This window comes from Cricetulus griseus, chromosome 8 (genome assembly GCF_003668045.3).
Source record: "Cricetulus griseus strain 17A/GY chromosome 8, alternate assembly CriGri-PICRH-1.0, whole genome shotgun sequence".
NCBI classification, from domain to species: Eukaryota; Metazoa; Chordata; class Mammalia; order Rodentia; family Cricetidae; genus Cricetulus; species Cricetulus griseus.
This window is the reverse complement of record NC_048601.1, coordinates 47,202,058-47,227,208: the sequence shown is the minus strand read 5'-3', so window position 1 is coordinate 47,227,208 and position 25,151 is coordinate 47,202,058. Positions and strand designations below refer to the sequence as shown.

Genomic DNA, 25,151 nt, shown 5'->3' with positions numbered 1-25,151 from the left:
CTTAGTCTGGAACCAAGCCATGTTTGAAATTCATGTCACTAATAACGAATGGTGTAGTTAAGACTGAAACCTGAGGGCCTGTATTATAGACATGTCATTCAGTACATCGTGCAGCACATACCATGGATTTGACAATGCACAGTGCCTCCAGGCTAGATCACTTCCTTAAATGTGTGATCATAGGGAGAGGAGATCTAGAAAAATTGCAGGTTTGGGTATTCAGTGCTTTGATTTTCCGTTTGCTTTGATTAAGACAATGACATACACAGAGTTACTACACATCCCTTGGGGTGGGGGTGGGGAGAACAACAATGCTGCAACTGTGTTCCAACAACTGCAAACAGGGAGACTGAAGAGTTGTTCCATCCCTATGGAGTTGTAGCTGTTTCTTCTACTACATGACATGTTGGATAAAAATGAAGGTGGAAGCCTGTCTTGATTGATAATCTTCTAGGGACATGAATGTGATCACATGTTCAACCACTTAATTTATGCTTGGACTCTCATAAGCCATAAAAACAAGCTGGGAGTTTGGCATAAAATTGAAGAACAATAGTTTACTCTCTAGCTCATGATGGACTGCTGTTCTGCCTAAAGTGATTTTATTCTTTAGACTTCTAAGAAATGATGACACCAGTGAAAATGACAGGTAAAATTTATTGAGTATTTACTAAATGCCACAGTGTGCCTCGTGCTTTGCATGCTTTTTGTCATGTAATCCTCACAACCCATTGTTTCAGGTATTTTTTCTCTTTCTGTTTCAGATTTTATCCATTCTTTCGAAGGTTGATAACTTACTGTCAGCTAGTCATACCCCTCAAATAGGGAAGTGTAAGATTTTTCGTATGTTTACTTTTTTATTTTTGAGCTTATAATTATATCATCTTCCTACTTATCTCCTCCATCCAAAGCCCTCCCATGTAACACTCTTACTCTCTTTCAAATTGCCTTTTTCTTTAATTGTTTTCACACATGCATACACACACACACACAAATCACACACAAATAGTGTATTGTTCCTAAATATGTGAATGCAATCTGCTCAATCCGGATAATGTTGCTTGTATGTATAATACCAAATGGTTATCCCTGAAAACATATGCATATCGATTGCATGTTTTCTATATATGATACTTAGTGCAAATAGGTGGGTATATTACTCCACTGTCTACTGCCATAAGAGGGACAGCTAAGGTGTTGAATTTTATGATCATATTGTTTTCTCCAATGCTTCTAACACTGTTACCAGATCTGCACTTCTTAGGTATTCTATGAGGGAACCCCAAATCAAGCCTTTATGTTAGTTAGGGCATAATGCCAGTGCCTGCTTTCCCAGATACTTGAAAGGATGAGGTAGGGAGGAAGCAAGTGCAAGGCTAACCTAAGAAGTACAAGAAGGCACTGTCAGAGCCTATCACAGAAAAACACAAACAATCAAAATGCAGAGAGTTGTAGAAACATACCCACCTTGTCTTGGCAAGGTTTGCAGTCACTCTCTTTGGTGTCCTGTTTGTCCAGTTTGGACAGCATACTATCAGCAGTCGAGGCAAGGGCACTTTCTTGCTCAGTGGCTTACCTTTGCCACAAAGAAAGTAAACTCCATGTGAAATTTCTTTGATGCTCATCATCTTCTCTGAAGTAGATTGATGCTGCCACGTGCTGACATGTCTCATGACCATAAAAAAAGAACCTATGTTATTAAAACATTTTAAATGCCATAGTCTGTAGATCTTTAAAGTGTTTGAAGATGGCCTGTCTGTCTAAAATGCCAGGCGAAGTGGGTACATCTATAAAACTCTTCCACACCTAAGGTTCAAGGAACATTGTGGAAGAGGGAACAGAAAGATTGTAATGACTAGAATCAGGGACTTTGGTGTGAGTTTTCAGCTCTTAGTAACATCGGAAGTAACACCCATAAAGTCTCACCAACATGGATGTCTAACCAGGAGCTGAACCCACAAAGCCACAACCCTACACAAAGAATTACATGCAACTGAAAAAACCTGGGAGCAGGAGAGGTGGTCTTCCCTGGGGAATAGCACATCAATTGTTTGTCAGTGCCAAATGGTCTGCCCTGAAAACAAACATACAATTAATATTATACATACTAAACAGGTTATATTTAGGACTATACATATGCAGGCAATAACAACAAACAAAAAAGAGAGGTTATGAGTTTGAAGGAGAGTGGGAAGGAGTACATGATAGGGTTGGGAGGAAGGAAAGAGAAGGGGAAATGTAACTATATTATCATCTCGATATTTAAAAAAAGAAAGTGTCCTTTATCCAAATGTTTGGAAAAAACAATGGCAACAGCAAAACCCTTTAAGGTCTCTCAAGTGCAGTGACGCTTCGCTGGCGCGTCCGCTCCTTCTGGATCTTTTCTTCTGTCTTACTCACCACTGCCCAGTTCATCTGCCTCAAGCTCCCTTCATTCCTGTCTCACTTTTGCTCCCGGAATCTGGGTGCTAAAATCTTCAGTGACTCACCCCATTCAAGAAAAGTAACAAACAGAAGGCTAGCTTCCTGCTCTAAATAACTCCCCAAGTATATTAAAAGTTTCCTGTTTCCACCCTTAACCCCATGCCAGCCTGCTTTCTCAGCATACTTATGCATTTGCTTGCAGAAGATCGCTGTGCGCCTTTATTTGTGCCGAATAGCACCAGTGCCTCTGACAAGAAGCCAGATCTAGACTGAAGCTGGAGGGCGGGCCTCTGCCGTGGTCTTTATCATTCTCCGTATACTGAGATAAACATTTCCTAGCCTGAAAGAGTCAGCCACGGTCTGCTGAAATGATAAGAAGGGGATTTCTGCTCTTGTTCGATACGATGCTCATGTGCTATATTTGTTAAACTCAGCGCCGATTCGTATCTCCCTGCATCCCCTCATCAAAGATGATCATGATAAGAGGAACAGCATTGGGAAAGGGTGCCCGCCCATCTAGACAGTCAGTAAAGGCAGATTGATTCGCCTCTTACAGTATCTTTTTGGCTCCGGGGCAGTATGATCTAGTATAAGGGAGAAATCCAGAATTCGTGATTAAAGGAGCTTTAGAGATTTTTAAGAAGCTCTCCAGGAGATGTGAACATTCTTAAAAGAGCAGAAGATCAGATATTTCCTGCACGTGGCATATTCATAGAGCAAATCCTAGAACCCTGGGGTTAAAAGGGACCTAGAAGGCCACCTTTCATAATCGCTATGGATAAGAGGAAGTCGTTTGTGTGGATGGTGTTTAATTAACTCAGTTTTTCTAAGGGACAAAAAGTCCTTGTCACAGTTACATATCTGCCACACAGCGTCCCTCAATTCCGAAATTGTTCCCTGGTGGGGATTTGTGTTCCAATGTTTTAACTGATGGAATGGAGCCGAGCGCATCGCAGACCAGAGAAGCAGCAAGCGTGCTGAAACTAATTTCATCAGACACTGAATGTATTTTTCTTTTCTGTATATGTTTGTTTGACATGGAATTATTTTCAGCAGTAATATAGCAGAGAAAATCCATTCAGTCAGCAATCAATAATTGTTTTAAGTTCTCTGAATTCTAAACACAAAACTATATATAAAAAAAGTGAGCTCTGCAAGGATCGTGTATAAGCTGACCTGAAGCCCTTGTGACCTCTGTAAAGCTGGAAAAGCTAACCACTAGGGTTCCGTGGTAACCCCTGTGAGGATGATGTAGTGTGTTTTAAGTTGTTAGTACAGGTCCAGGAGTAGTGGCATATCACTGTAATGTTAACCCTCAGGGGTGGAAGCAGGTGGATCATAAATGTGTGCCTACCTGGATCCTCAAGATGAAAAATAAACCTAATACAGAAACACGTAACTGACATTCAGCAAATGCATTGTTGGCATTATTAACTATTATAGTTTGAAACATTTAAGAATTATTCAGATTTTTAAATATATATATATATATATATATATATATATATATATATATATGAGGAACTAAAAGGAACTAAAATAGACTATGTTGGAGAATGAAGGGATCTAAAGGGAAGGAATGGGGGAACAGAGAGGAAATAAGGAAAAGAACACCCTGTATAGTGTTTCATTCATGTGTAAAATCTAGTTTTGTGTGTGTGTGTCTGTGAGAGACACAGATGATGATGATGACGATGATGATGATGATGATGATGATGATGATGATGATAAGAGGAAGAAGAAAAGAAGCTGCCGAGATGGATCAGTTGTTAAAAGTGCACCTTGACTAGATGATCCAAGTTCATTCTCAGAACTTACATGGCAGCTCACAGTCATATGCAACTATAATCCTTAAGGATCTAACACCCTCTTCTTTTTTCCCTCTTCTTTTTTATAATCTATTTATTTATTTTAGTTTCATTTTACATTCCAACCTCAATTCTCCCTCCCACCACTCCTTCCATCCCTCTTACCTCACCTCAGTGCACCCCCCCATCCCCTTCTCTCATGGGTAAGGGCTTCTGTGAGGAGTCAACAAAGTTTGGCACATTAAGTTGGGGAAAGACCAAGCCCCTCTACCATGTATTAAGGCTGAGCATGGCATCCCACCACAGGTAATTGGCTCCAGAAAGATAACTCATGTATCAGGTTTGTATCATAGTTCTACTGCCAGAGATCCCTCAGATGGTTGGTTCAAGCTTCACAACTCTCTCCCACATACAGAGGGAGACTCAGTGCCCTAAAGTCTCCACAGCTGTTGGTCTAGAATTCATGAGTTTCCATTAGCTTGGTTCAGCTGTCTCTGTAGATTTCTCCATCATGATCATGACCTTCCTTGCTCATAAATTCCCTCCTCCCTCTTTGACTGGATTCCCAGAGATCAGTCTGGTGCTTGGTTGTGGATCTCTGCATCTGATATTTGGGGTGTTTACCAATCTAGGATCATCCTTGTAGACTCTTGGGAATTACCCTAGCACCAGGTTTCTTCCTAACCCCCTAGTAGCTCTCTCCATTAAGGTAGCTCTTTCATTGTTCATCCACTCTGCCCCCCCCCCACTTGGCCATCCTGTTCCCTGTGTTCTCATCCCCTCTCCCCTCCTCTTTATTGTCCCCTTGTCCCCAGTTTACCCAGGAGATCTCATCTAATTTCCCTTCCCTGGGCAATTCATATGTCCCTCTGAGGGTTCTCCTTGTTACCTAGCTTCTCTGGAGTTGTGGTTATCCTTTGCTTTCAAGCTAACATCCACTTATGAGTGAATATTACCATCTTTGTCTTTCTGAGTCTGGGTTACCTCACTCAGGATGGTTTTATCTAGTTTCATCCATTTGCCTGCAAATTTCATGATGTCATGTTTTCTTACAGTTGAGTAATACTCAACTGTGTAATTATGCCACATTTTTTATCCATTCTTCAGTTGAAGGATATCTAGGTTATTTCTAGTTTCTAGTTATTACAAATAGTGCTGCTATGAACATTGTTGAGTGAGCGTCCTTATGGTATGATTGAGTTTCCTTGGGGTATATTCACAAGAGTAGTATCGCTGAGTTTTGAGGTAGATTGATCCCCAAATTTCTTAGAAACTGCCATACTGATTTCCAAAGTGGCTGTACAAGTTTGCATTCCCACCATCAGTGAAGGAGTGTTCCCTTGACTCCACATCCTCTCCAACGTATGTTGTCCTCAGAATTTTTGATCTTAGCCATTCTGGCAAGTTTAAAATATTATCTCAGACTGGTTTGATTTTGCATTTCTCTAATGATTAAGGATGTTGAGCAATTCCTTAAATGTCTTTCTGCCATTTGAGATTCTTCTGATGAGAATTATCTCTGTGTCCCATTTTTAATTGGATTATTTGGTATTTTGATGTCTAGTTTCTTGAGTTCTTTATGTATTTTGGAGAACAGCCCTCTGTCAGATGTGGGATTGGTGAAGATCTTTTTCCATTCTGTAGACTGTCGTTTTGTCTTATTGACAGTGTCCTTTGCCTTACAGAAGCGTTTCAGTTTCAGGAGGTCCCATTTATTAATTGTTGCTCCCAGCATCTGTGCTACTGGTGTTAACTTTAGGAAGTGACCTCCTGTGCCAATGTATTCAAGACTTCTTTCCACTTTCTCTTCTATCAGGTCCAATGTAGCTGGATTTATGTTGAGGTCCTTGATCCATTTAGACTTGAGTTTTGTTCATGGCAATAGATATGGATTTATTTTCAATTTTGTACATGTTATGCTATCACCATTTGTTAAAGATGCTTTCCTATTTCTATTGTTCTAATTTGGCATCTTTGAGAACAATCAGGCGTTCATAGATGTGTGGATTAATGTCAGGGTCTTTGATTCAATTCCATTGATCCACCTATTTTTATGCCAATACCAAGCTGTTTTCATTTCTATAATAGAGTTTGAAGTCAATGATGGTGATGCCTCTGGAATTCCTTTTCTTGTACAGGGCTGTTTTAGTTATTCTGGGGTTTTTGTTTTTCCATATGAAGTTGGTGTTGTTCTGTCAAGGTGTGTGAAGAATTGTGTTGGGATTTTGGTGGGGATTACATTGAATCTGTAGATTGCTTTTGGCAAGATTGCCATTTTCATTATGCTTATCCTACCAACCCAAGAGCTTTGGAGATCTTTCCATTTTCTGATATTTTCTTCAATGTCTTTCTTTAGGGACTTAAAGTTCTTGTCATACAGGACTTTCACTTGTTTGGTTAGAATTACCCCAAGACATATATTTTTGGCTGTTGTAAAGGGTGATGTTTCTCTGATTTTTTTCTTGACCCATTTGTCATTACTACTGATTTTTGAGTTAATCTTTCATTCTGCCATATTGCTGAAGGTCAACACCCTCTTCTAGCCTTTGTGGACACCAAGCACCTTTGTGATCCATTTATTTACAGGCAGGCAAAACATTCATGCACATTAAAATAAATAAGTAAATATTTCTGTAGTAAATAAATAGAAGTTAAAAAATAAAAGCATTTCCAATTTAAAAATTCCCAGTTTGGGAAAAAAGTTTTTACATATACTAAAAATATATTTTGGAATTGAGGGGTGGGGAGATTCTTTCCTTCACCCATGCCACACTATCATAGATGAGTGGTGGGGCCAGATCTCTCTAGCAGAGGGCCAACACAGAAATTCCTATACATCCTCCATATCTTATTTACAGAGACAAAGGAAATAATATCTATATAAAAAGCAAAATGTTGAAAAATGATCATGGAAGTAAAAACTTGTGTTAATTACAAATGTGGTTTTTCAAATTGAGGGACAATTAAGAAACTAAATTTGAATAAATTTCAGAAAACTTACCAGAGTTTGGAGAATATTAATAGATGCCTATACATCAATTTCTGTATTGTTTCTTGAACATATACTGAGCAGGAAAAATCATTTTTGTATTTATATTTCTCTTATTGTAATTTTATCTCCACATATCATAGAAATATCTAAATGTCATTGACACCTAAAGCTCATTTTATGAAGTTTAACAGATTCTAACTGTTCCCAAAGTTTGAAAGTTTAAAATAGCTTCTAGTTTGGGTAAAGGAACAGGGTAGTTTGAAATTCTCTTTGTGAATCACATGAAAGATATGGCAGGAAATACGAGTTTATGAAAAATGTCTGAATTATGGGCTGCAGCTTGACCTAGGATGTGAAGATGTGTGTACAAAGATGCCCATGTGATGGGATGCTCCATCAAACAAGGCTGTGCTGGATGATGAACCAGACTCACAGAGGAAAGGCAGATCAGCAACTTCATTCTGCAAAGGAAGTCACAGTGTGAAAGTTTCACTGTTATAAGTATATGCGAGGACATTTCCATCCATACAGAGCCTTCCCCATAATGGCCAGTGACTCTTTAGAGCTTTGAATTAAAGATGCTACAGGAGTTTGGAGATTGTTGTCTGTTTGTCTGTCTATGCACTTACTGGGGAGACATTAAAATGGCCAAGAGAAAGGGAAACTGCCTTGGTAGAGCTTATAGCAAAGTAGGTCAGCACAAAGAGGACAGCGAGCTGCCTGGAGGAAGGGAAAGAGCACAGGCCTTCAGAAGCTGGCACAAATACTTCAGGCTGACCCCACTGCCAGGTGTTCGTTATTACCATGGTTCCATGAGGGAAAAGAAAGCATGACAACATGCTCAGTGAAAGGGTTGTCAAGAAAGCATCCCTCCCCTCAGAGCAAAGGTCAGATGGTGTCTGTTCATAGTGGTTTCAATTCAGGGCCGTGGTATGGAAATATGAGGTAGGCTTTAAAGGAGAAATAATGGCTTTGACAATAAATGTGAATAATTTTTTCTGTTAAACACCAACTGAAGGGAACCACATTTTACAAGTTTTTGATACACAGCAGCAAACCCTTATTTTTATCTCACATTTTACAGTGGAAGTTTTACCATTAGTTTTATTCCCTCTCAACATGACATTGTTTCTCTTTGTTGAAGGAATTTCATATTCTCTTGTATAAAACTCTTACCTATTTATCAGCAGGGATAAATTCTTTTGCACATGACATAAAAACCTCACCCTTCTCCATGCCTGTTGTAGAGCACTGATACTCACAAGAAAAATAACTAGACATTCATATCATCACGATGAACTTGTGAAAGATTTTTGTCTGTATCATTACTCATGGTGTCCTGTGCATAGATAGAAGGCTTAATGAACTTTGACCTCTGATACCTTCTTAGCATGCCTGAGGTAGACATCATATTTACATTGGTCTGTTCCACATGAAATAAAAATCATTCAACGTGGCAAATTTGCCCCTGAAAATTTTCTTAAATTCATGCTATTAAGGCACAATATAATTTTTGTCTATATAACTCTGTCCAGTGATTTAATTCAAAGCAACACTGAAGCAACATTGAAATCTAAGGAAGAGAAATCGTGAGGTAAAGGCAGTATGCAATGGGGCAGGAGATGACTCAGCAATTAGGAGTAAGGGCTACTCTTCCAGAGGACAGGGCTTGGGCTCCTGTACCCATAAGGCAGCTCACAACCATCTGTAACTCTGGTTCCAGAGGATCTGATGTCCTCTTATGGCCTCATTGTACACTGCATGCATATAGTGTAAGGACAAGCATACAGGCAAAATATCCATACACACTAACAAAAAATAAATAAATCTTTAAATTGAAAAACGTGTGAAAGAAGGCAAATCTGAATGCAAGTGGCTGTTTGGGTGAGTATAGCACTTAATTTTAAGGTAGAAATCTAATCCCTGTAGTTAACACAGAAAGCCTGGAGAATTTTAATGTGTTCCTACTTTTCTGTATCTTAGTATTTATCTTCTGAGACACTGATAAGTATTGTTTGGCTTCTTTATCACTATGACTTAAAATCATGGTAGACATACCTCTGGAGATGGGGGGTGGTGAGATGGATGGTAGCTGAAGGCCCAGTACAAAATTAGAATGAAAAAACAAACAAACAAAAAACATGGCTACCATTTTGAGCCTGTGTGTTTCTTGTTGCTGTTGTTTGGGGGATTTACTTATCTTTATTTTATTCATGTTAGTGTTGACCTGCATGTATGCATGTGTACTGTGTGCATGACTGGTCTCCTTGAAGCTAGAGGAGAACATTGCATCCCCTAGAGCTGGAGCTATAGACTCTAGGTGTGAAATATCATGTGGGTGCTGGGAACTGAACTCCAGGCTTTCAGCAAGAGCAGGAAGTACTCTTAACCACTAGGCCCTCTTTCCAGGCCCTTATTTTGAGCTCTGTGAATGGGACAAACCCAGGTGGATTTCTGAGGAACTAACACAGTAAGAAGCACAGAGATAACAGATGCTTGTTTTCCACTGTTTTATAAAGTCTCATTATAAAAAAAATGCTATGTGTGTGTTCATATGTATTAATTACTGATATATATATGTACATATATATATATATATATATATATATATATATATATATATATCCATGATATAACCCCAAAAGACAGTTTCATCTGAGATTTGGCTAGCGTAGTTCTACAGCTCATCAAACACATGAAAGGGAAACCACAACACAAACCAACTGTACCTTTGACTGCAAAGGAATGAACTTGTCTTTATCATTACTCTTGATTTGTACTTTACAACTTTGCTTCTGTGCTTGCAGTTCATTTTTTTTTTTTCTTTTGCTAGGGATTTGAAATTCTCCACGGCCCTAGGCTAAGGGATAAATCTAATGCTGGGTGGATAAACTGGCCTTTCTGAAAAGAATGCGTTAGTCAATCTGAAGAATACTCAGCTCTTTGTCCCCCTAACTGGCAAGAAATAGCACAAGGTGCCTGATCTACAAAAAGTAGTGAGTTGAAATCCCTCAAAATCTGAGAGTAAGTCTCCCACATAGCAAGCTTCAGGCCAGGAAGAATTGCATAGCAAAACCCAGTCTCAGACAGAGTGACACAAAGCAAAAGTGTTCCCATTCCTTGTTTCTTTAATTCTATGAGGTGAATTTGAACAGGGTGGTGACATTATTATATATTATATTTGCATCATTTTGTACTATACTGTTTTCTTGACATGTCTTTCCTATCCAGTCTTAGAAGATAGAAGTAGACCCACTGTGCTGCAGAGAATATTAAAATCTGCAGAGGGACACAGCATCAGGACAGGGCTATTTGGCAAAGTACAAATACAGTTGTTTCCTGTTTTCCCACAGCCTCCATAGTGATTGGGAAATGGTGGTGTGAGATGGAGCCCTGCCTAGAAGGAGAAGAATGTAAGACACTCCCTGACAATTCCGGATGGATGTGTGCCACAGGCAACAAAATTAAGACCACAAGAGTAAGTCCACTTCAAACATCGCCTTCCTATTTCACACTGTGCTACTTGCTTTGCTCTTGCATTAGCATCAGTCAAAGGGCTTTGAATGGGACAGGAGGAGAGATTTCCTTTAACAGGACATACTCTGGACTAGGCGGGCCAGTGTCCACCCATGAATCAGAAGCTAGAGTTAAAACCTGACCTTTTTGTGTGGTGTAGTTCTTTATCTATGTTAAAGAGTTGCAAATAAAGCAAGTGAGTGGGCAACAGTAGGGCAGTTACGTGGGGAGTGCATCTTCTGACCTTGGTGCTCAGAATGTTAAGTACCTGCCTTGCTTGATTCATCCAGAGAGTATGCTGGAAAAGACTATGTTTAAGTACAGTCATGTTTAAAGGAATTTTAATGACATTTTAGAGATGCACAATGAGATTTGTAAAGTCAGTCATTATTGCTTGATTTCTCTGGTTAAACCAGGAGCTTCCTAAAAAGTATGAAGTCTGTAGGTGGCATTGCCTTACCCATTAGGATTGGTGTTATGGTGCTATACCAGGGAGGAATGATGTTCTGGGACAACCATTAACCATGTAGGGGCTGGAATGTATGTGACACCTAAAGGAGAGAAGGTGGGTGGAGCTTTGAATGCTCAAGAGGGATTATTATCCACTAGTACAAAGGAATGAAAATATTTAACAGCTAGCATCATTCTATGCTGTGTACCACCCAACTGTCAGCATATTATCCCCGGAGAATGTTAATGTGTATGTGTGGTGTGTGTGTGTGTGTGTGTGTGTGTGTGTGTGTGTGTGTGTGTGTGTTTATTTCTTGGCATTTTAAAAGTAATCTTTACCATTGTGAAGTCCACAAATGATAAACATTTACTCTAACAAAAGGTGACTCATATTTTTTATTCTAGCCACTATATCATGAACCTTGATATGATCTTTCTTCTCAATGTCATACTGCAATTAGTAAAAGTGATCTTCACAGCTATGTAGTACAGAAATCAGAAATAAAGTTACATAATACTGTATGAAAACAATCAGGTTATCATATACAAAATAAAGGTGCATCAAATATAGTTATTCATGTAGACTATAGTGGCCAATAAATGGCCATAATTCCTTGACCAGTGGTCAAGAGGTATAGTGGGAAATTACCAATACGGAGTCAGGTAGAAATACAAGGATATTTAATAGGGAAAAGCCTTACTTACAGAATGACCTAGGCAGCTGGCATGGCAGCAGTTTGTCAGCAAGTACAAAAGTGAAACTGAAAGAGAAACGCAGTCCCCTGAAAGTGTCCCCTCACAAGCATGGTCAGGCACTCCTGTAGCCAGCCCCTAAGTAGGCGTGGCTACAGCTTCCCCTACAAAGAGGGATTTCTAAACCACCTTAGCTTATTAATAAGCATCTTCATGTCTCTGAATAATTCAGCATAGATTTTTTTTTGCCTCATTGCAATTAAACACTTATATAAGGAAGCATCTAGAAGTAAGGCTGCCTTGGGTTTCTTGCCCTCAAAAGAAATTGTTTAATTAGCTGATGGCGGAGGCCAGATTTGGCTATCACTATGTATTATCTGAAAGATACCTAGACAAATGAGAACACTTGAAGCTACTCTGGATTAGAGTTGGAGTCCAATCACTTTTGTTTTGAATACATCACTTTGGTGTCTTATGCCAATTCTCAGTCCATCTTCAACTGATGACTGATGTCCTCTGTGGAAGGGACCCCATTGCTCTCACAGTGGATTTGAATCCAAAACCCATTAATGAAAATTAATCCAATTCAAATTATTTCAGTATGGAAATACAGAAAATTCCAAGAATACCACCTCAGAGAATCTTTGGAATCTTTATACTCAAAGTAAAAATGAAACGAATTTAAAAATGTAAACATCCAGAAATATTTTATGCTACTTTTTTGAGAATTGTCCAACTGTTATTCAAATTTGGCCTTTATTTTATTCTGGAGTCTATTTTAGCCATTATGTTTGTTGTTATGTGCCCCTAGACACTTTCCAACTTGAAGGAGACTTGTGTAGAACCTGTTCATTGTAACTGAGGATGTTGTGGCTATTTGCCCCATTCAGGGTGTACTGAGGTCAACACAAGCAACTGAGGATACAAGAGAAATAAACCATGGCTGATACTGCTTTGAAAGCTGAGGGTATATGTGTTCTACCATGTGAACAAGTGAGAATTCTCCAGTCTACATTTAGAGTGGGGAAAGAGGGCACTAGGTAAAGTTGTGCTTTATAAACACTAAGATGATTCAAACATTACTCTCACCTTTTCTCTGCTAGATTCCAAGAACTCCCAGATGTAAAAAACACCTTTAAACAGGAAACATAACCATTGATCCCAGACATTCATCCAAGAGCCCACATTCTAGCAGGTGGTAGACTAACAACAGTTCTTAGATAATATTCTCCTGTGTGTTTTCCCATAAAACTACATATATGCCTAACTATTTCAAATATTGACTCAAGCAATTTTATCTTTTAAAATGGTTAATTCACAGAGGGACTTCAATCATATGAGTCCATTTTTTTTTGTTATCTAAGAAGTAAGAAAAATAAAGGAAACCATTTATTTTCTTCTTATATATAAAACTGGTTTAAAAAGAACACTATGCATTCATTATGCAAAATTCTCTTCATTTAAGTCCTAACAGGTCCTTTACTGTTCTCCTGATTTTGGAGACAGTGTATGTGATTTTAGCCTTCATTCTCAGTTAATGTCTCATGGAATAAGGACAATGTTTCTTCTTTCTGTCAGTATTGGCAAGTACTTGCTCAGTCAACATTTAAATTTTTTGTAAAGCATGGCAATGTCAATTGAAAATAAAAATTCTCCACATTAAAATAAAAGAACACGGCCCACTTTAAAAAGACAGAGTTAAAAGATACTCTAAACTATTAACTGTTAAAATGGGAAGTGAGCACTTCTTTCAAGCTGTTAGTTTAAATATTAACTCTAGGGCCAGGGAGCCGGTGCAGTTGCTAAAGTGAATGCTGTGCAAGTGTAAGAAGCTAAATCAGATTCCCATAAACCCCACATAAAAGCTATGATGGCAAAAAAAAAAAAGCTGTGATGGCACGTGCCTGTACCCTGCTGGCCAATTATTCTTGCCAAATCTATGAGCTCTGGGTATAATGAATGACCCAGTATCAAAAACAAAAACAACAACAACAACAACAACAAAAAACAGTGTAGGGTACTAGAAAAAGACATGAACTTCTGGCCTCCATTTACACACCCTAGAAAACATGTATGTACACATAACCACATAAATAAATAAATAGGGTTGGGGGTGACTCGTCAGGAAGCCTCTGAAATACTAATAAGATGTTCCACTGTGTGATCTACTTGAAAGATTTCCAATGTTCCTTTTTAAAAGAGAGCTGGAGAGTAGAAATCCCATGTATCATCTAAACTACAACCAGAATGGACAAGCCTGAAAAGACTCTTGGTAATCATGGATCTTATTGACAGTATAAACTAAGGAGGTAGAAAAAATAAGTGGAATAAGGCGAAGCATTTTCTATCAAGGGATTTGGAGTGATGAATCTTAAGAAGACTGAAGATCCCTGGAAGTCACAACATAGAAAAGAAGTGCTCGTGTTTAAAAAGTTATTGAAAAGTCAGTGTGAAGTAAAATAACATTGGTACCACACTTCCTCAGGGAGAAGCAAAGCTTCATGACCAAACATTAACCCTGCCCCATCTTGATCATTGGTTGAGCTACTTGATTAAATTGTTTTATTGTTGTATAATACCCAAACTAGACCAAATATTACCTAAAAGTCCAGATATTTCTTTTCTTTTAATGATTTTTTCTTTATTTATTTAAATTAGAAGCGAGCTTCTTTTACCTGTCAATCCCAGTTCCCTCTCGCTCCCCTCCTCCCCTGCCCACACCCATCCCCTATCCCATCCTCTTTCTGCTCCCCAGGGAGGATGAGGCCTTCCATGGGGGAATCTTAAAAACTGTCATCATTTGGAGCAGGACCTAAACCCTTCCCCATGTGGCTAAGCTGAGAAACCATCCCTCTATGTGCAGTGGGTTCCCAAAAATCCATTTCTATAATAGGGATAAATAATGATCCACTACCAGAGGCCCCAAACTGACATCAACTTTCAGAGGGTCTGGAACAGTCCTATGCTGGTTTCCAAGCTGTAAGTCTGGGGTCCATGAGCTCCCATTGTTCAGTTCAGCTGTTTCTGTGGATTTCACCAGCCTGGTCTTAACCCCTTTGCTCATCACTCCTCCCTCTCTGCAAGTGGATTCCAGCGTTCAGCTCAGTATTTAGCTGTAGGTATCTGCTTCTCCTTCCATCAGCTACTGAATGAAGGCTCTAGGATGGCATATAAGGTAGTCATCACTCTCATTATTAGAGAATGGCATTTAAGGTAGCCTCTCCACTATTGATTAGATTGTTAGTTGGGGTCATCCTTGTAGATCGCTGGACATTCCCTAGTGCCAGATTTCTCTTCAAACCTATAATGGCTCCCTCTATTATAGTATCTCTTTTCTTGCTCTCCTCTATTCTTCCTCTGCCTCAATTTTCCTGCTACCTCATGTCTTCATCTCCCCTCCCCCATGCTCCTAATGATCTCAGAAGACCTTGTCCCTTTCCCCTTCCCCAGGGGACCATGTATGTCTCTCTTAAGGTCCTCCTTATTTCCTAGCTTCTCTGGTGTTATGGATTGTAGGCTGGTAATTCTTTGCTCTATGTCTAAAACCCATACATGAGTGAGTAAAACCATGTTTGTCTTTTTGTGACTGGGTTACCTTGCTCAGGATGGTTTCTTCTAGTTCCATCCATTTGCCTTCAAATTTTAATATTCCATTGCCCCCCTCAAGTAGTACTCCATTGTGTAAATGTACCACATTTTCTCTATCCATTCTTCAGTAGAGGGGCATCTAGGTTGCTTCTAGGTTCTAGCTATTATAACCAATGCTGCTATGAACATAGTTGAACAGATGTCCTTGTTGTATGAATGTACATCCTTAGGGTATATGTCAAAGAGTGGAGTTGCTGGATCTTGTGGTAGACTGATTCCCATTTTCCTGAGGAACCACCATACTGATTCCCAAAGTGACTGAACAAGTTTGCACTCTCACCCACCAGCAGTGGAGGAGTGTTCCACTTTCTCCACATCCTCTCCAGCATAAACGGTCATTGGCGTTTTTTGATTTTAGCCATTCTGACTGGAGCAGGATGATATCTCAGAGTTGTTTTGATTTGCATTTCCATGATGGCTAAGGATGTTGAGTACTTTCTTATGTGTCTTTCAACCATTTTAGATTCCTCTATTGAGAATTCTCTATTTAGTTCTGTACCCCACTTTTCAATTGGATTATTTGATGTTTTGGTGACTAGCTTCTTGAGTTCTTTGTATATTTTGGAAATCAGGCTTCTGTCAGATGTGGGGTTGGTAAATGTCTTTTCCCATTCTATGGACTGCTGTATTGTCTTATTGACTGTGTCCTTTCCCTACAGAAGCTTCTTAGTTTCAGGAGGTCACATTTATTCATTGTCAATCTCAGTGTCTGTGCTACTGCTGTTATATTCAGGAAGTGGTCTCATATACCAATTCATTTGAGGGTACCTCCTAGTTTCACTTCTAAGAGGTTCAGTGTGGCTAGATTTATGTTGAGGTCTTTGATCCATTTGAACTTAAGCTTTGTGCATGGCGATAGATATGGATCTATCTCCAGATATTTCTTAACACTTCTTTTATTTAAAATAATATATCAAATAAAGCCTAGAAATGTTGGTGAGGCTGTACCCATGTACCTCACAAAGACAGCACAATGGCCTGATTTAGAAGAGCAGAATTCCCCACAGAGGAAACAAGTTATTTTACAATAGTATACTAACTACATCTGAAAATAGAATGTCAAGCATTTTGAAGATATTAAAGGGAAAGGGATGAAATTTAGAGAAAATTATAGTCAATTGGAAAGAAAAACAAAAGGATGAAGATTGCAAAAATGTAGTCTGATTGATTTCCTTGGGAAAAATCAATCAACGGTGGATTTGCTTCAAACCAGTGGGGGAAAACAACAATTAGTATGTCTTCTAAAGTTAGGGTTTTTTTTTTCACTTAAGAGAGGAGTTATTGGACTTTAAATTATACAACAAAGCCTAATAGCCATATTGTCTAGTCACTGTTTCTGTGACTGGCCAACACAAACCCATGGTCCTTTGTTCATGCTCTCTTGGTCTCTCCCTCTGATGGTGACTTTGAATTTGGCAATATATGCCCATTCTAATTATCCCAACTTTTTTATATTTAAGAAAGAGTGGGATACCAGTTTTGACACCTTCTGGCTTCTTCACTAAAATTCTACCAGAACTAAAATGTTTTGAGAGACTATGGCTTTACACTTCTGATTTACACTCAATATCTGAAATATAGAAAAGGAGGGAGAGGAAGATACCAACCATCAAATAAGCAATATCAAATTTCTGTCTAAATGAGAAAGCAGTTGAAAGAAAAGGGAGAGGCATTAAACATGGAGCTGGCCAAGAGTCAGATAATTGCAGGAAGGGATATGAATCATTTGACAGAGTGACAGTTGCCCAGAAGCAATAAACTCAATCACTATTTTATTCAGAAAGTACAGGTAAGCCTGTGGTGTTCAATTTGAATGGGTTAATGTCTCCAGGATTTGATGGCAACAAGGCAGAATCCCCAGTCTTCCATGTTGGGGTATGGAGGAAAGATAGAGATGACAGAAAGGCAATTTCAATTAAGTTTGGTGAATGTTACTTTATCCCATTTGTGATGGAAAAGAAGACACTGTCAACCAAAGGTTATGTCCACTATTAAAATAAAGGAAACAATGCTTTAAAATATCTCTTTATTTGTAAGCAAGGAATTCAAAACACATTTATGAAAAATTCCCATATAATTCTGCACCTGGACCGTGCAATATTTCAGTGTAAAATTTTATTATTGTTCTATGTAACTCTGAAAGATTAGAATTAACTTGTACTCCTGAACTCAAAGGGGTCATTTTCCAAAGCTATAAAGAATTAACAGGGCTTGGAATGTACCTGCATGATACCCTGATATGCACAAGACCCTTGGTTTGGACCCAACATCACAAGACATTGAGATAACAAAGAACAATAGCTTATTTCCTCAAACTGGTTTCTCCCTGCAAGAGTCCTTGTTCATGTTCTCAGCCATGGTTCCTTGAGCTTGCATATGTCCTTAATATTTGAGTCTTTGGGTTCTTGCTGATATGGATTAGGTGACATGTTCTTGATTCCAGTTAACACTCATCATTGGATATAATAGTTCCTCATCTTATAAAGGCATTCCTCTGTTCCTCCACATACATGGACTAATCTAGGCAATGAGTTTTCCAATGGCCACTCCTCAGTGGCTTGTAACAGGACAACTACACAAGGCCATGAGATGATTACTTCAAATTCTCACCATGGGGACAGAGATTGATCACATAATTTGCATGACCCTGTGCAACAAGAAAATGCAAAGTCCTCATTAAAAATTTATTAGGAAATTTAAGGCAGCAGCAACAAGGAAATAAACCAACTGTGGGACCTTTATTAGTGCAGAACCCATGGAATTTGATAGCAGTTGATCCCCATGAAGCTAGTTCTAGATAGACATTTCTCTAAGAATCTTTCTCCTCAGTTTTGACACAGAGGAGCCTAATGGATTTATGGAAATACAGAGAACCTGTCCATGTGTTTTGAGCATCAATTGAGAACCACTCAAATAAAGCAACACAATAAATTAAATGCATCCCCATGTTCTGCATAAACACATTTCTCTATGCCTTTATTTCTTACTTTTCTTGCTGAAATTTCTTTTTTCTTTCTTTGGTTTCAGATTCACCCAAGAACCTAACAGAAGCATTCGTTATATAAATAGGAAAAATAACCTGTGGAAAATATATTGTGAGGATTTGAAATATCTTACATACTTGCAAACCAAATGGATCTCATATTTGCACTTTGGCTGATTACCAGATAATCACAGTGCATTTACTCTGTGAAACAAAGTGTCCCATAAGAAGAATCGGGATTCCCTGGCAACATCATGGAAAAATGGCTTAAAAATGAGTTTTCTCAGTGAAATTTGGAGGATCATGAAGAACGATCAACTGTCTTCTAACTTGGAACTACTGTTACTTTGTACCATTTGAAATATATGTATATATAATATTTTGAAATATTATATATTCTCTTCAAGAAATGAACAGTACCACGGTGTGAGGTGGCTGGTGTATCCCTTTCAGTTTTGGATGTTTGGTCGGTTTTGTTTTGTTTGCCATTTCTTTTTCTCTCGGTGAGGAAGATACATGCCCGTGTGAGAATCCAACATGGCACTCTCCCTGGAAAGCCAGTTGCAGGCGGACTCCTGGAATCTGAGGCATTCTAACAATACTGAGTCAAGAGCTTCTCTCTGTTTCTACCTGGTGACCCAAGGAAGCTCATCGTCTTGTTTTATTGCTTTCTATCCTGTGCAATATTAGCATGCAAGCTTGGCTTACATAACCATACTTTATATTCAATTGATATACAATAACCGTTCTAACCTCTTCCAGGAAAATATTTTTAGAACTCCTAGCTTTTCCACAGATAAGCAAATGAGGATTCTTGAGGGAGATGCCCCTCCACACTATAAGACTCTGGCAGGGTGGTAGGTTGTAGATCCCTATATTTATAAGTCCTGTAAATACAATGTTTTAGGGCTTTGTATAGCTGTCCTAGACTGCAGACGTATCCTCTGATTAAATCCAAAGTCTGGCATTGTTAACTGCGTAGTGCTGTAGTGATGAGTCTTATCATGGCACCTCTTTCTATGTTTGATTTGCTTTTTCCTAGAGTATTTGAATCTCCTCTGGTGAGATAGGAAGGCTATGAAAGCAATTAGGTTTCCCCATGATCTGTGTGACCAAATGTTGGACAGCCCTATTAAAGTGGTAAATAACTTCTTTCTTAACCCACTTGTCCTCTGTGTCTGCCATTTAGTTTTACAGACTATGCTTTAACCAAACCACAAGAATACCCTGCTATGTCTGTAGTTAGCCAAAAGGTCTTTGAAACTATGGTTTCCAAAAATAATCTTTTGAAACCTAGAAATTCATTAACATGATCATACTGAAATATCCGATGACAATTTCAGGGCTTCCTGTAGGTCATTCTGATGATATACATGGGGCTTAACCACCCACCCCACAAAAAAAGTCATTTTCCCTGTCCTTTTGGAGTTACTGAGCTAAGAGTAAACATCTACTTAAGGTCTAGTTTTCCTGGGGAGAGTTTTCATCGAATTTTTTACTCCTGTTACCATGTCATCTCAGAGGAGCAGATGTATTTTGTTTTCTCCCAAATTTATTCTCTGGCATCTGTGTTGTTAGTGCCTCTTCCTAAGTCAACAGCACTGCGTTCCCTGGATCTGGACCTATTAGTATCAAACCTCAAGAAAAACTTGAAAAACTTCGGGAACTCTACACAGATAGCCTGAAGTTTGATTGAATGTGTGAACTTCTAACCAGAAAATTTGATTCTGTATCTTGAAGGCCTGTAAACATCATCTCAGGATAAAATAGAATCTTGACTGTAAAATGGAGACTTCCAAACAATTCTGTGGTTATTTGCTAAAAAGGGAACATAAAATTCATACCAGTACCCAGGTGTAGTGGCTAGTGATTGATAGCCATTACTTAAGATCCCAGCACTTGAAAGATGGGAATGGGAGGATTGAGAGTTCAAAGTCAGCCTGGAATACAGATTAGACTCCTTCCCCAAAACAAAAGAAAAAAATTCATTCCAGAAGTCCTTCCTGAGTTTTACAGTACATATTCAAGTGCCAAACAATATACTTAAAAAAAAACTACTTTTCATCTGCCAAATTCATATTAAAATCAAAACCATGGACCCTAAGAATTATATATTTAAGGAATAAAACTAAAATAGAAGTGTTTGGCAGAGAATTTGGCAGGGCCTTTAACACAACAAAAGACAGTACAGCATCAAGGAAGACTAGAACAAGAAAGTCAGGTTTGAAACAAAAATAAATAAATAAATCAAGCTGCAAATGCTGTTGTAGTGTCATGTTCTCCAAAGGGTAGACTTAGCTCTGACATTAGAGTCCCATGGAGTCTTCTTCTACTAACTTTGATAACAGATGAAAATCCAATGAGAAGAAAGCAGGCTCTTCAATTTGCAAAAACTTTCTTTGTAAGACAATTCTGCTAACACACATAGTATGTGAAGCTCCAGGAGCTCTAACTCAATGTAAGAGCTAGCCTCAAAGGCTACATCCTTTAGCTCACTCCTATCCATGGATCCATGCAGTAGCATCCCTTGAAGACACCTACAGAAAGAAACCACATCAGAATCAGGCAGCCATCCAATAAGACAGTGCAAATATTTGTAAATGTCAAATTCAATTTGGATTCATCCAAGCCCCTTACACAAATGTGTGAACCATCAAATTGTGTTTAAATTTAACTTGTTCAAATTTGGGGAATTCAGTTGCTACCATCTGCCTACTGAGCCTGCACATTTATGGTGCACAAAATTTTATCACATGAATATGGTAATAAAGAGATCAGTGTGTATGACTAATATCAATTTTAAGATTGTGCCCCATGTACCATGAAAAATGTAGTAACATAATTGGAATATATATACAAAGTTCCAGCCAGAGTTCTGTTCTTGATAAAAGAGAAAGTGAAGCTTGTTCGGAGATTTTTGAAGTGAGTCAAGTTTATTTGTTGACATTTTGGGGTTCTTGGTTTTACCTATTCATTGACTCCGAAAACTCATTGGGAAGTTGACTACTCGGCATTTTCCAGCATGGAGTGACAAGTGCTTTCACCAACACACAGCCTACATCTTTTCTCGATTAAATCATGTTCTTTCACAAAGCAATACAGTGATTTTTATAGTGCGATATATTATGCCACCTTGTCATTCTCACTGATACAGTAAGTTATGGAGGGTATAAATATTGTTTATAGTAGTAGAATCACCCATTCCTCCCATACATGGAGTTTCTCTACTAATTAAGTTCAGCAGTTCCATTTCAAAAGCTCTTAGTTTGACACTAGAACTTGTCATGTCTTTTTACATGAGCTAAACAAGCAGGGTTAGTGTTTAGCAAAATTGTAAGACTGAAGCCATTCCCAAATATTTTCTAAATAAAAGAACACATGATAAAAGACAGGATTAAAAATGGGAGTATTTGGGACAAGTGGCATTGGGGATGGGATCTAATTCCCTAGAAATCACAGACTTTGTACCAAAATGATTAAAAGGAATGATGTTTATACTTCAAAGTAAATTAAAGAGGCCAAGAATCAATCTTTCTCTCTCCATCCTTCCCTCTTCCTCTCTTTCTCCCTCTCCCCCTGTCTCATACTCCACTCTCTCACACACTAAATTGCCTATTAAAGATTTTGTGATTTTAGGCTTTGTGGGTGGGATTTTTTTTCCCTTGAAAAGTAGCTCTAAGTCATCATTGGCTGTCATAGCATCTTTACATTATTGCCTTATAGCTGGTTCCCATTTGTTTATTCTGTTTATTTCAGTGAGTTTACTTAAATATATATTGAGCCATTGCTATGGCTCTCAGAAAATAAAAGTGCTTGCTACCAGGCCTGATTAGTGATCTTCAGAACTCACATGGTAGAAGGAAAGACCCAACTCCAGCAAATTGCCCTCTGGCTTCTACACACACTGCATGGCAGTGCTCATGCACACACACTCACACACAGCAGATTCAATTTCTATCCACTCTAACTTTGAAGTAACCAAACTAGTAGGAAGGGGAAATTAGGGGGGCTGAGAGAAAGGCACTGCTAACTTGAGAGATTCACATGACTTGAGAAGCTTGTGTATATATACTCAAAATAATGTAGGCCAATGATAAATGGCCTCCCCATGATTTTCTATGCTGTGCACACAACATTCCACCTGTGAAATCGATGTATTATTCCTTCTTTCTCATAAAAATACCCTCTCCATTCTTACCTGGACTGTAGGGAGTGTTTAATTTTATTTGATTTCTGACCTGGACTTTGTCACTGGGGTCAAACTGAAAAATCTAAAGGTCTCTCTTCTGTGCCATCCATTTCACTTATTTGCATTTCTACCTATCTGCTCCCTTTCACATTGCAGGCCCATAACATTATACATATTGAAAACAGCCCTCACTTTATAAGCACCTAATAGATCAAGTTCTTGCTTTCCACCCACAACCTGGAAAAACATGCATACTTTCTCTGGGCTTTCATTTGTGCAAGATGGGTATCACTACACAAAATTTGAAGATTATAGGAGGACTAGGGAGAAAGATGCAGAAACATTTTACATAAACCAAGTGGTATGAGTAATTAGCCTTATCAGTGCCAGTGAGGAGCACCAGTGGTATCTCTATACCATCATTCTAGAAGCTCTTTGTCAGTGGTCCACACTCAAGACAGACACTGAAAACCAAGCCACCATGTTATTTCACACTCTCTTTCTATAATGTTCAAAGACTGGACAGATTCATACTTCTAGATTCATATCTAGAAGTTACCATTCGATAGTACCACTACTAGTATTTTTCAGTCACTGGCAAATGCTAGTGTAAGCCACACTTGACTAATGTCATTGACACAAGCAAGCAACTGACGAAAAAGGCATAGCTAATGTTCAGAATAAATGTGAATGTAATTCAATAATAATAGCCTGAGCCATCTGGTTTGTAAGGAGATGATGATCAACAATCATGAAAGGTCATGACCAGACACCTTCTCCACACAGAGCTGTCAACTCATTCAGGCTAATTGGCCAAGCAGATTTATGTAGCAATCTCTATTACTCCAGAAGTATGGCATCTGGATTTTTTTTTAAATATCTACCTCACTGTTAAACGTCATGCTTATTTATCCAGTCACTTATTCATTCAAGAAAAAAATATCTATTGTGTTTTTACAATAAGCCATTCCAGTAGTAGATACTGAGAATGACATAACACCTTCTATAAATGACAAAAGTAATCTAATAACCAAGAATCATGACATGATTAATTCCAAAGGTACCAAGAAAGTAAATGATGGGAGGGAAATGCTGTTTTAAGTAGAATACTCACAGAATGTCTTGAGGAGGTAGCATTTAGTTTGAGAACAGGAGCATAAAGGGAAATGAGAGAGTTGAAGGGAGTGATAATGAGGAGGCTATATGCAGATTCCAGGTGGCAAAGGCCTGTGCAAATGCTGTAGTCAAGGAAGAGCTGGATGTGTTTGCAAAAGCACCTCTGTACAGCATTGGGAAAGGGATCTTGAAGTTACATCATGTAGCATATACACACAATTAAAACTTGAACTTCTATCTGCATTGTAACAAGAAGTCATTATCAAGGGGGCTTAGAAGCAGGAAGTAACCCAATCTGATTTAAACTTGTATAGGCATCATTGGTGTCAAGTCATACCCTCCACTTACTTAAATCCTTGTCCATGCAGAAAAAAAAAATCTAGGTGTGGTACAAGGAATTCGAAAAGCAACCATTGATCACTAACCAATGAGACTCGAGGATAAAACTCCCAACTTCCTCCCTTTCAAATGGGAACATCTGAAGCATATTCTGTGTTCAAGCTCTGTGGTGAAGACTGTACAATTTGTAGATGGCCTACATTTGAGCTGTCTAATTGGAAATTGTTGGAACATGTGGCTCTCAAGCTCTTGGATGATGTAACCATAAGTGTAAGGACTTACATCTACTTAGAATTATCATTGATTTAAAGTTGGGTTTTAGTTTGACCAGATCAGCTGCTGCTGCATTGGGCAGCAGAGGTTTGTCCATCCATCCTGAATTCCAAGTAGGTTACAGATGACCAAACCCACAGTCTACTCACAAACAAGCTTTGACTGCTTTACCTTCAATTCCTGACCTATATCCTTGCTTCCTTACCCGTGTGTCTCAAGTTCATCACTCAGACTTCTTACCTCAAAATCTTTGTGTCAAGGTCTTCCTATGAAGAGCCCAAATTTTTTAAGAGCCAAATGGAGATGAGATTGAATAGTACACAAATGGAACTGATGTTACCAGTGTTTAGTTACATGCACAAAATATTTACCTCATCTGAGCCTGAAGATAGAACAATGAATACTGCTGATCCTTTTGTAGATGGTTGATGCCCTTAATTCAGGTTACCTCAGCCAATTGCTAAAGACATGCAGATAACAAACAAGTTCATGTGGGCCTGGAGTAAAAGCTCTATCTGGAAAGTGCTTGTTTTCTAAGCATTAGGACCTGAGTTCAATTTCCCAAACTCTTATAAAAGTGGGTGTGGTGATACATGCTTGTGATTCCAGTGCTAGAGAGGCAGAGGCAGAGAGATGTCTTAGAATCTCTGTTCAACCAGACTAGCCTAAAAATATTGATCCCCCAGGTCCCAATGAGAAACTGTCTCAAGTGTCTCAGAG

The 25,151-nt window shown here is 38.6% G+C and overlaps 1 protein-coding gene across 1 annotated transcript in view; it reads left to right on the top strand.

Moving 5' to 3' along the window:
* Nucleotides 1-21,428, top strand: part of Tafa1 (TAFA chemokine like family member 1) — a 533,571-nt gene extending 512,143 nt beyond the window's left edge. Inside the window, exons 3-4 of the mRNA XM_035448721.1 lie at nt 10,578-10,702; nt 18,559-21,428. Coding sequence (XP_035304612.1) covers nt 10,578-10,702; nt 18,559-18,576 — 143 coding nt within the window. The 3' untranslated portion in view covers nt 18,577-21,428. The remainder of the gene's footprint in view (nt 1-10,577; nt 10,703-18,558) is intronic.
* Nucleotides 21,429-25,151: the final 3,723 nt, after the last annotated feature.